Source organism: Mytilus californianus, unplaced genomic scaffold (assembly GCF_021869535.1).
Source record: "Mytilus californianus isolate M0D057914Y unplaced genomic scaffold, xbMytCali1.0.p SCAF_31, whole genome shotgun sequence".
Taxonomy (NCBI): domain Eukaryota; kingdom Metazoa; phylum Mollusca; class Bivalvia; order Mytilida; family Mytilidae; genus Mytilus; species Mytilus californianus.
The window spans coordinates 2573328-2586016 of NW_026262681.1; the positions used below are offsets into that span (position 1 = coordinate 2573328).

Consider the following 12689-nt stretch of genomic DNA (forward strand, 5'->3'; position numbering starts at 1 on the left):
AGAAATCAGATGTTTCATTTGTGAATTTTTCTCTTTTTGCCTGTCCCAAGTCAGAGTTTTGTAATTCAGTGGTTTACTGTTTGTTGCTGTATATCACACCTATTTTTGTTCATTGTTTTGTACATAAATCAGGCTGTACGTTTTCTTGTTTGAATTATTTGAATGGTCTTCTATAGCTTGCTATGAGGTATGAGTTGTACATAATGATGAAGGCCCTACAGTGACCTATAGTGGCTTATTCCTATGTCAGTTAGTCTTGGGTGGAGAGTTTTCTTTTTAGCAATCATACCACATCTTTTTATAAGTGTAACTTTTTGTCACAGTCAGGTTGAATATCTTTCACCAACAAAATATGGATTATCTCCCTTAGACCAAGTATTCAATGTCATCTTCATATTATTTTGAAGGTGGTAATTTAATCATTTTCACAGATTTGCTAATACCATACGTTAGCAGGTTTTTATTTTTGCAGTTTCATAAAAAAAAAGCAATGTGTGTTTCTGATTTTGAATAATCTTTTAAAGGACACTATATTTCACAATTCTATTTGTATCACAAACAAATCAAAATGTCTTACAACCTTTAAACATCTATTTTTCGACAGTAATAACTTTTGTGGGATAATTTTATAATTTGACATATTTAAAGACAAAAAGTGCAGTAAAAATATGCATGTTTTTGTATAAAAGACAGTAAGTGCAAAAATTCATCCATGATTAAAGATGAAACTTTTTGGAATATGAACCAAATCCAAGAAAATATCTTAAAATTTTCCCATCATAAATACCGTGCAGTTCTTCCAGCTCTGTGTATGTATGTGTTAGCATCTTCAGGACAGTCCATCTGTATTACCCAGTTAACAGCAGGAAAATCTATAATTATTTATTGACAAACATCATAACATGCTTTTTTATCCAAACTTTTGGTCCTGATGAAGTTTATTCCAGAACCATGTGTCTATGTACTGACATTGTCACCATGCATTTATATCATAAACAGGTAAATTAACAAATAAAGCTCTAAAAAATAAATGGAAATTCTGACTTTTTTTAATCTACAATTCCTCTTAAAACTTACTTTTTTGCCATCTAGCTACTGAGAAAAATGCAATTTTTCATGACAAACAGGACACCAATTTATCAACTGATTGTGGGATTTAAAAAAAAAATTATGGTTTTTAGTGCAGTAAATTCTGAACAAAACATTTGAAAGGTCAAACAAACCTCGCCACATTCTGTATGTGGCTGTTCCAAGTCAGGACCCTGTAATTCAGAGATTGTTGTTTGTTGCTTTATATCATATTTGTTTTTTGTTTATTCTTTTGTTCATTATTCTGCCTGTTAGTTTTCTCGTTTGAATTGTTTTACATTTGTCATTTCAGGGCCTTTTATAGATTGCTCTTCCGTATGGGTTTTGCTCATTGTTGAAGGCCATACAGTAACCTATAATTGCTAATTTCTACTTCATTTGGTCTCTGGTGGAGAGTTGTCTCATTGGCAATTATACCATATCTACTTATCTTCATACTTATCCCCTAGCAGTAATATCTGTGGCAAAAAAAATAAAGAGCTGCGCCATGAGCACATGATACGCCCGTCGCTTTTTCAAAGAATAAAGTTCTATAACTCCTCAATGTTATATCAGAAATTTATAAAAAACTAAAAGGAGGTTATTTTAATAAATATAAACCAGTCACCAAAGTTTCATGAAAACTTCTCACAGCAGTTTTTGAGTTATTGTATGAAAACTGGAAAATCCCCCTTTTTTTTATTAATAAAACCCCATAATTCGGAAACGTAAAATCAAAAATTTATAAAAATCAAAAGGGAGCTCACATCAATAGATATAAACAATTCACCAAAGTTTCATGAAAACTGCTCAAAGCATTTTTGAGTTATTGTTCGACATGTTGACGACGGATGGACAACAGTATACCATAATACATCTCTTAAACAGCATATAAAAACAGTTCAAGGGTCAAACAAACCTAATCCTCTAGCAGCAATATCTGTGGCAAATAAAACAGCATGTTTCTTTCTACAGAATTCTCTATAAGCTGCCACTCTTTTTAACTGATTCATTCCACCATGTAAACAAAGAACAGTGACACCTGGTCGGAATCTTCTAAAACATTCAAAGATGAACTTCACCTATAAATTTAAATAAAATCATCTTTGAGTATGCTTTGATATTTTAAAAGTTAAAGAAAGAAATCTTATATATAATCACATAAATTTAATTTGTGAACTTACAAAACAGAAAATGCTTACATGAATGTTTTACTTTAAAAATTGCAAATGGAACTCATTTTAAGCAGTTTTCAAAAATGTCAATGTACTTTCAAATTTTAATATAAAACATGGGGCCACAAAGACCTATTTTTCGTTAAAATACATCGAAACCAGTTACCAGTATTCTATATGGGTTATATAGGGGAAACTTAATTTTTTCTTACTGATGAAACATTAAATAGAATTGGTTAAAATTCAAAGAGAGAATTGCTTTTCATAAATACTTCCAAAATATCAAATAAAACTAGAGGCTCTAAAGAGCCTGTGTCGCTCACCTTGGTCTATGTGCATATTAAACAAAGGACACAGATGGATTCATGACAAAATTGTGTTTTGGTGATGGTGATGTGTTTGTAGATCTTACTTTACTGAACATTCTTGCTCCTTACTATTATCTCTATCTATAATGAACTTGGCCCGGTAGTTACAGTGGAAAATACTTTGTAAAAATTTACAAAAATTTACAAAATTTATGAAAATTGTAAAAAATTGACTATAAAGGGCAATAACTCCTTAAGGGGTCAATTGACAATTTTGGTCATGTTGCCTTATTTGTAGATCTAACTTTGCTGTACATTATTGCTGTTAACAGTTTATCTCTATCTATAACAATATTCAAGATAATAACCAAAAGCTGCAAAATTTTCTTAAAATTACCAATTCAGGGGCAGCAACCCAACAACGTGTTGCCTGATTGGTCTGAAAATTTCAGGGCAGATAGATCTTGACCTAATGAACAATTTTATCCCATCAGATTTGCTCTAAATGCTTTGGTTTCAGAGATATGAGCCAAAAATTGCATTTTACCCTATGTACTATTTTTTAGCCATGTCGGCCATCTTGGTTCGCGGGCTGGGTCATCGGACACATTTTTTAAACTAGATACCCTAATGATGATCGTGGACAAGTTTGGTTAAATTTGTCCTAGTAGTTTCAGAGGAGAAGATTTTTGTAAAAAATTACAAAAAATTACGAAAAATGGTTAAAAATTGACTATAAAGGGCAATAACTCCTTAAGGGGTCAACTGACCATTTTGGTCAAGTTGACTTATTTGTAGATCTTACTTTGCTGAACATTATTGCTGTTTACAGTTTATCTCTATCTATAATAATGTTCAAGATAATAACCAAAAACTGCAAAATTTCCTTAAAATTACCAATTCAGGGGCAGCAACCCAACAACGGGTTGCCTGATTGGTCTGAAAATTTCAGGGCAGATAGATCATGACCTAATGAACAATTTTATCCTCATCAGATTTGCTCTTAATGCTTTGGTTTCAGAGATATGAGCCAAAAACTGCATTTTACCCTATGTACTATTTTTTAGCCATGTCGGCCATCTTGGTTCGCGGGCGGGGTCATCGGACACATTTTTTAAACTAGATACCCTAATGATGATTGTGGACAAGTTTGGTTAAATTTGTTTAAGTAGTTTCAGAGGAGAAGATTTTTGTAAAAGATTACAAAAATTTACGAAAAATGGTTAAAAATTGACTATAAAGGGCAATAACTCCTTAAGGGGTCAAATGACCATTTTGGTCAAGTTGACTTATTTGTAGATCTTACTTTGCTGAACATTATTGCTGTTTACAGTTTATCTCTATCTATAATAATGTTCACGATAATAACCAAAAACGGCAAAATTTCCTTAAAATTACCAATTCAGGGGCAGCAACCCATCAACGGGTTGTCCGATTCATCTGAAAATTTCAGGGCAGATAGATCTTGACCTGATAAACAATTTTACCCCATATCAGATTTGCTCTAAATGCTTTGGTTTCAGAGATATAAGCCAAAATCTACATTTTACCCCTATGTTCTATTTTTAGCCATGGCGGCCATCTTGGTTGGTTGGCCGGGTCACCGGACACATTTTTTAAAATAGATACCCCAATGATGATTGTGGCCAAGTTTGGTCAAATTTGGCCCAGTAGTTTCAGAGGAGAAGATTTTTGTAAAAGTTTACGGACGACGGACGACGGACGCAGGACGACGGACGCAGGACGACGGACGCAGGACGACGGACGCCAAGTGATGAGAAAAGCTCACTTGACCTTTCAGGTCAGGTGAGCTAAAAAGGGGCCACAGGCCTTAATTTCTTCAAAAATCCAAAAAGCACAAATTGTCCTATCAAATTCAATATAATTATCTGCCCTTGATTTTAAAGGATTTTTTCTGAAAATTTTAAATACACTTATAATAATGACACTTCATTTGTTGGTAGTTTAATCTTTAAATTTAAACTTTTAGATGTTTCTGGTGTATATTGAATGATACAAGTACTTAGGAAAATATTTTTAAACCAAAAGTATTTTTGCAACATGCCCAGAAATTAAGCTGAGCATGAGACTAATGAAAATAATGATTACAGTTACAGGTATATATTTTGGAGGACAACTTACCAATTTGTAATGCCTGGTGGCATACAGTTTGGAATAATCCAATATATTTTTTTCAAATTAAAATAATTTTTAGTTTTTTTTTTAATTTAGTATGTATGTGAGAGAAGAAATTGGTGAAAATTTCAATTGTGTTTATACTATTAACTCATTCGCCCCCAAGAGATTTCTGGAAAATCAGGCATTTCCGAAAATTTGCAATCATATGCAAATTATATGCAAATTAGCAGACTCTTGATGCTGTAACTGATGCTCATCTATTAAACTATGTATTGAGATTTGGGGGCGGATGGCATGGGTTGGGCGTGGGGTGGGAGGTGGAATATTTTCTTGTGGGTTTGAACCCACCCCCACTGAAAAATGTTAATTTTCCGTCTATTTTCCGATTTTAAAACGACCTTGAGAGGTGAACATTGACCAGACTGTTTTTCTTTGTCATTCAAGTATTACCCTATAGTTACAGCAGTCCATTCATGCTAACTGGGAGTATATTGGACTTAAGTGTCTTGCTGGGGAATTATTATTGTCAAGTCAGGTCTGCCTAAATGTCCGTTTTTACGGATTTTTGACAAAACGGTGACCTAAATTTTACAGACTAGATTCCTATTGGCCATATTATACCTCGTTGTGTTCCTTTACCACCTATGCATGCATTTATGATAATAGTTTATACCTACAGTCACTACGAGTTACGTAGTGGCCATCAAAAGATGCCCACCCCCACCTGATTTTGGCTACTTTTCACGTTTTTCCGATTTTGAACTCTTAAACGGCTTTCAAAGTGCCATATTTTCATGAACAGACATCTGAGAAGAGTTTATGGACCATGAACTGCTTGGTTGAAGTCCCTGCTATCATGACAGTTCAGCTGGGGCAGTTCAAAAAAGGTATGGAGGGTCATACGGGCCATCAAAGAATGGTTGTCGCCATCACGCCTACAGGCGGGATTGGGGGCTAAAGGGTTAAAGTGAATCTTAACCAAATGCTTTCTAAAAAAATAAATTTAGTACCAGGGTAAAAATTTAACGTTTTTACTGCTTGTCTCACAGTGTTTTGTACTTAACGAGCATTGAGGTCAGTAAAGAATTTTATAATATGATATTTTAAGACAAGATTGCCTTATACTTGATGCACTGACTATATGAATATAATGAGACTACTACAGGGGTGTTTAACAACCTGGACTACCCATGTGGGTGTCGCATAGTCAGTAATAATGAGAAATAAACATATTGTATTATCAATAAGGGCTATTCCATTAAAATGGATGAGGGAAGATAAGGAGGGAAGTTTTATTGTTGGAAATTTTTGTTGTTGGTTATTTATTGTTGTAAGATCATTTGATGTAGGCAAAATCACGCTGATTGGGGAGAGATTTTCTAGGACCCTTCTGACACTCCTATGTCCATTTTAATGGAATAATAGCCCTTAATATAATGTTATTTCAATGATAAGGAAAACATCCAAAATAATATGCCTACAAACAAAATATAGTTTTTTCCTTAAGGACTTTTTTGAAATAGTACATAATGACAAAATCTTACTTGTTTGCAGCTAGACATGAAGATTAAGACTTTAGACTTCAGATGATTCTTTACAAATGACCATAAAATATTCATCTTGTCATGAAGCTCACATACAATGTAACTCTGAAATGTAAAATAAGAAATTGATGGCTTCTAGCAGAGGGATTAATTCATTGCTTATAATATTGTGTACAATGCATTATAAATTTAGATTTCTTTTTAAATTGTGAAAACTTTCAAGAGTATCGATTATATATGACACTGCATCCAGATGGAAATAATTTCTCAACTACATGTACTGAAAATAGTTGAAATATTAAAAATTTTAACAATTGAGAGTGGAGAGATATAGCTCCCATGTGATGTGGAGAAATAATCTGTTTTCCTAATGTTTTTTTTTTTAATAGAATCAAATATTATTGGTGTCCTATTTTCTATCTATTTACAGAAACTGTGTTCCATTGAGGTGTTAACTTCTATAAAAATTTTGTGTATATTGTCAATTATAAGTGACTTACCTGTTCAAGGTGCGTAGGTGTGCTATGAGCAAGTGACTTAGCTGTTCAAGGTGGGTAGGTGTGCTATGAGCAAGTGACTTACCTGTTCAAGTTGCGTAGGTGTGCTGTGAGCAGCATTTTCATGAACAGAAACATAAACAGGATTATTCAAACTAAGTCTTGCCAAGTCCTTGATAGATCTGAAAACATCAAGTAATACAATAATTATTGATAATATATCAAATATCAAGTTCCAATTGATTTGAGTAAAGAAGTTTTGAGATAAAAAAAAAACCCAATATATTAGGGCTATAGGGTAGGAAAGGGTGTTTTCATTTTTGAATTATGTTGCAGTTCGTTTATCATTGTATGTCCAAATATTGAATTCTTCCTAAGTGTTTCAGAACTATAGAAATATCTAACATGTCTGAAGACAAAAGTAATTACTTCACATCTATAAAATTTTTAACCCTTGGTTTTTAGTTGGATTCTTATTGCTCAATGTAGTTTTCTGTATGTTTTAGAATAATATTTGTTGTTTACTTTTGGAAATGGAGTTGTCTGCCCCTTTTTTAGGTCCATGATTTTTTTTTTGCTCCTTCTTGTGTTCTTGTTTATAAGATATATTTTTGTCTTTATTACAGTAGTTTTTCAGTAGCATTTAAAGAGAGTTAATTTTCGTTTGCTGATCATTCTTATGTTGCAGAACTTGTAGTTGCTTCATACGGTGAAAGTCCCTACTTTAAATTGTAAATTTCAAACTTCAGCAATTATATACATGACACTTAAGAAGCAATTGTGTGCTTCAAACAAAATTTGCTTTGGTGAATGCTATTTCACCCAAATAAAATTTAGAAAAAGAAGCATTCAATTCTTAAAAAAATCTTCTGAACCAACTACCGTTCTTTTACTTAAATAGTGTAACATCAACACAAATGAACCATGCATAGAAGTATAATAACTTTAATTTCTAGAAAAATACTTAAAAAGCATATAATTTTTTTCCATATAATACACATATATATACTTACTTAGTTTGTGTGGCACTGAATAACAATGTCTGTCTTTCTGATGGTAAATTTTCTATAATGGCATTCATTGACTGGGCAAAACCCATATCTAATATCCTGTCTGCTTCATCAAGAACTGAAATATATAGATGCACAATATTAAATTAACATTGATTTCTTTTTCATTCTAAAATATTATTCAGAATAAATTCTCTTCTAAACACAGTTTTTTCTGCCTTTTGGAACTTACAGCTAATTTTGCAGATGAACTAAATATTCAGTTACATTTATGAAAAAACACTTTTATTTTTGTATAAAACAACAGATATCATTGCTGGTTGTTTTGCAATTTTTCATTTGCTGATAATTCTTATGTTGTTGTTGCTTCATACTGTGTAGTCACTACTTTAGAAAAAAAATGATACTTTGGAGTGTATTTTCTTACCCAATCTGATTAGAATATAGATCCTGTGTCTAAGCTTTACTTACAAGGATCTGACAACACTCTGTTTTATTTTCTGTTCTGGTATTATTACATCAGCCAATGAAATTTCAACCTTCAAATTTTTGAAAGTGTGTATTAATCCTACAAAACCAGAGGATCCCGAAAGAACTTAAAACTGAAAGTAGAAAAGGGAGTTTTTAGATCCTTGAAAGATAAGCTTGGACACAGGATCTGTATTAACCAGATTGCTTTCTCACCAAGAATTTGTAAAGAATCCGCTGTAAAGTTGAACGTTTCATCCATGTGTTGTAGAAGTCTGCCTGGGGTACATATCACTATGTTTGTCCTGTTTAATCTCACCGTTTCTTCTCGTAAATGCTAAAAAAAAAAACAACACATAATTATTTCAATGAAAGAAAAAAGTTTAATGTAAACTGAACATTTTTTAAAAGTTCATTTTGCGAAAACAAAAAATTAGAATAATACATTTTATCATAAAACAAAGGGTAACTTTTACAAGTAATAAGTCTGATATCTTGGTACTTTCAAATGGCAGAGCTGAAACTTATCATACATCTGATCAATTGAGGACAGTTAGTTATATCTGAATTGATGTAAAACATTATCATAGTAAGAAAGCTATAAGATGTTGATTTAGAGTATATGCTATCACTAAAGCATTTCTCTGACAAATGAAAATGTGTAAAATGTTGAGTATATTGACTGTAATTACAATGTCTTGCTATTGTGATCAGTACTATATCGTTTCAATGCCTTTATTTCAGTCAAGTAGTGGCTAATGACCTTCTTCACATACTGTTTATATATGTATCATTTCCACATTGCAATACTGTAAATTCAGAAATTATTGTGAGGTTTTTATTTTTGCAAAAAAAGCGACAGAGTTGCAAACGCAATAATTTAAACTCGCATTTTGAAATATTTTACATGAATAAAACAGGATTTTTCTCAAAATCGTAAAAATTAAAATCGCATTTAAGTCTTAAATGACAAAATCGCAATAATAAATGCATGCAATAATTTCTGAATTTACAGTACCCTTTTTCACATCTAGAAAAAAACATGACTTGTTAGAAATAAACCATTAGAACAAAAAAAGTATACATATTATGTTTCCTGCCTCCCTACCTACCATAAATTTTCATGCCCACCCTAACACATTTTATGGGCAACTTTGGTTAAGCACCTTTAAAGTTCAGTCATTTTTTATCATAATCCCTGTTGAAGTCCAGAACATTTCATTATAATGTCTATGTAAAATATTTTTCAAAAATAAAATAACTTTACACTTTTTTATCTGGGGAGACAGGAAACATGTATGTATTTTTTTGTCCTTTTATAATCATCATGGATATACAACCTTCCCACCAATGACAAGCCCAGCTGAGAAGTCATGCCTGTTTCCAACCCTTTTTAACACTTCAAATGTCTGGTAGGCTAACTCTCTAGTAGGGGAGATAATTAGAGCTCCTAAACCATCCATGTGACTCCATTTTTCTCTGAATAAACATTCTAACACCTGGAATAAATTGTAATTCAATAAGATACAGGCTAGTCATTTAATCAGCATGAACACACCTTTGATATAACAATATATAAAAAAAAAGTCATTTTCCTGCAAATGGTTGATTAGAAATCTGTATTATTATCTCCATTAGGTATAATAGGTAGTTGTTATCCAAGTACACTCCTCTTTTAAAAAAAAAAAAAAAAAATAAAATAAAAAAATGTCAAACAAAATTAAGTTGGCACGAGAACATAGCTATTTTGTAGTGCATTTCTCTAGAACAAAAAATGCAAATCAAAATAATCTCATCCGCCCTTTCTCAATAAGATTTTTACAGTGCAATGCAATACTCTTGGGACAAATTATATAAAACTTCATCAACTCTTAACTCAAAATATGAACAATTTTATATTGAGGGTCTTGAATTCAGTTTGACAGCTTCAGAATCTTTTTTTACCTTTTTCAACGGGACCAAATTACTACTTTACCTTATAATTCATGACCCAAATTCTTTTTAACAGTGTAATTACATTTCCATACTTGCTATTTCGTGCATAAAAAATGAAGAAAAAAACTTGGAAGGTGTAAGAAAAAATTTTGCAATTAATACTCTTTCCAAACTAGGGACTATATTTGTAGACAACTAAAATCAAAGGAAGATAACAATATTCTCAAACCTGTTTTAGCCTATTTCAATGGATATAAAATTTGTAGATTTCGTACATAAAAAAATCATTGAAGTTTTATATATATCTAACATGTCTAACAAAACATACATTTAATAAATGTTATAACTTTGTCACTCAGACTGTATGAAGGATTAAAAAACTTGATTTGATTTGATTGTTGGTGTTTTAACGCCACTTTTAAGCATCGCTTTCAGGCTATTTCGTGGCTGCCAGTTTTTATTGGTGGAGGAAGCTGGAGTGCCCGGAGAAAACCACCGATCTTCATTAGGAAAACTGACAATCCTAGTCAATTAAGATTGGAGTTGAGTGCACCTGCAAGAGCGGGGTTCAATCTCACAACCTCAGTGTTGACTGGCTAGTGATTACAGTAGTAACTACTTAGACCACTCGTCCACCGAGGCCCCTTTAAAAAACTTGTTTCTATGTCATAAACACATACTGGAATCAGAAATGCTAGAGTTTTTCCTGATCCTGTTTTAGCAGCTCCCAATACATCATTTCCTTTTAGTGCTAGTCCTATTGATTCTCTTTGTATATCTGTTGGTGTGGCAAACTTAGCTATTCTCAAACCTAAAAAGAAATACATATGAGGCAAACTTGTGAATTTGGAAATCAAGACACAAAACTATTTTTAAAATCTATGCAAATTTTTTAGACAATGTTAGAAAAGATAATTCGAAACAACTTTATTTAAAGAAAGAATCACTGTGCAAAAATAACAATTAATATACAATGGAACTCTGCAATGAGCTAAGGGAATAACTATTTAAAATTCACAAGTTTCAATTCATTTGCCTAAAATACAAATATTCTGACATACATGTATGTTTTATGAAATAAAACCTGGTTGGTATTGGAGAAAAACACAACTCTCAACTTTAAGTTAAAATGGTTGAATCACACTGGCATGTTATTTGAAGTAAATTAAAAAAATGATTTCTTCTTTAAAGCCTCATAAAGTTACATTTATTCAACCAAAAAACAAACTCAAACAGCCAACTTTGAAACAAAATATAAAATATTTTCATGAATGTGTATACACTGTGGCAAATATTTCTACCCAAAAACCATCTGTTTAAAAATATCAGTTATTTGAAAACAATCATTTTTATCCAGAAATGATTGATAGTCTAGAAAAAAATCTGAAAAATAAAGGTTTGTTTTAGTCATACATGCTACGATGACTGCAGTCTGCATCTTTTTATAGAACAAAGAATAAAATGATGACTGTCCATGCTTTTCATGTTTAATGCCAGAAACACATAATCAGGAGTTTGGCAACTCTACTTAATAGCTTTCTCATTGTTTTTAAAATTACATTTTGATACAATGACTTCAATTTTTTTCTTCTTGTTTTTAGGATTTTTCATGATATGGTTTTTTAAAGGCTTGAAAAAGATAATTTTTATTAAAATATAATTTTTGTATAAATAGCTGGATATCAATCATGATCAATTTTTGAAATTCATTGTTCATTTATAAACAATGAATTTCAAAAATTCATATTCAGATATTGAAAGTTCAATGAAGTCACAGAACGAGGGATGGAGTTGGTATGGTTGATGTTTTTTTTTATAGTACAAATGTGTTGTTTCAAAAAATTGAAATCTAAACGATTTCTTAATAAGGTATTAAAGGTTTTAATCAAACATCTTTTGTGATTATTGATTTTTGCTTTATATCAAGGGATTTCACATAGTTGCAGATGGGGTCAGACCTATAATCTGACAGTCCCATAATCCGACAGTCCTGTAGTCTGACAATCTTATAATCCGACAATCCTATAGTCCGACAGTCTTATAATCCGACCACCCAATAGTCTGACGCAAGGTCACTTGTCTCTGAAAAATATGCCTATATAGACATGTAACGTTTGTAAATTGGTATATTTTTTCACATAGACATGATAGAACATAATCAAATCAGTCAGTATGACGTCTTGTACAGGGCCGCACTAATCCCATACAAACCGGAAATTAACGCAGTGGGCTAAATTCAATTGGCAATCCTCGGATGAATAGCTAATACCCTTAGACGGTGGAACGAAATCTGTAGCTGCATTATTCATTATTGGGAAACATTTTTATTGGAGAGTAGTAGAGAACCACAGGGCTGCTCTGCGGGAATAGACAAACCGAAGAGTTATCAGCAGATTGATTGATTTCCAGGTCAAAGTTAAGGGGAAACTTTGACCATCTAGGCCCCAAAGTTTAAACTCCGATCTGGTTACCAGAGATGTGAGAGGGAGGGCGAAATTCACCCTTCTGATTAATGAAATGTCTAGCACCCAGAGTCAATATCCGT

General features: G+C 32.2%; 1 protein-coding gene across 1 annotated transcript in view; it reads right to left on the reverse strand.

Moving 5' to 3' along the window:
* LOC127736511 (probable ATP-dependent RNA helicase DDX10) overlaps positions 1–12689 on the reverse strand; it is a 31905-nt gene that overhangs the window by 12190 nt on the left and 7026 nt on the right. Inside the window, exons 3-10 of the mRNA XM_052247077.1 lie at positions 10825–10955; positions 9550–9708; positions 8426–8546; positions 7745–7859; positions 6817–6913; positions 6235–6339; positions 1988–2150; positions 788–872 (exon numbers count right to left, since the gene is read on the reverse strand). Of these exons, the coding sequence (XP_052103037.1) occupies positions 788–872; positions 1988–2150; positions 6235–6339; positions 6817–6913; positions 7745–7859; positions 8426–8546; positions 9550–9708; positions 10825–10955 (976 nt within the window). The remainder of the gene's footprint in view (positions 1–787; positions 873–1987; positions 2151–6234; positions 6340–6816; positions 6914–7744; positions 7860–8425; positions 8547–9549; positions 9709–10824; positions 10956–12689) is intronic.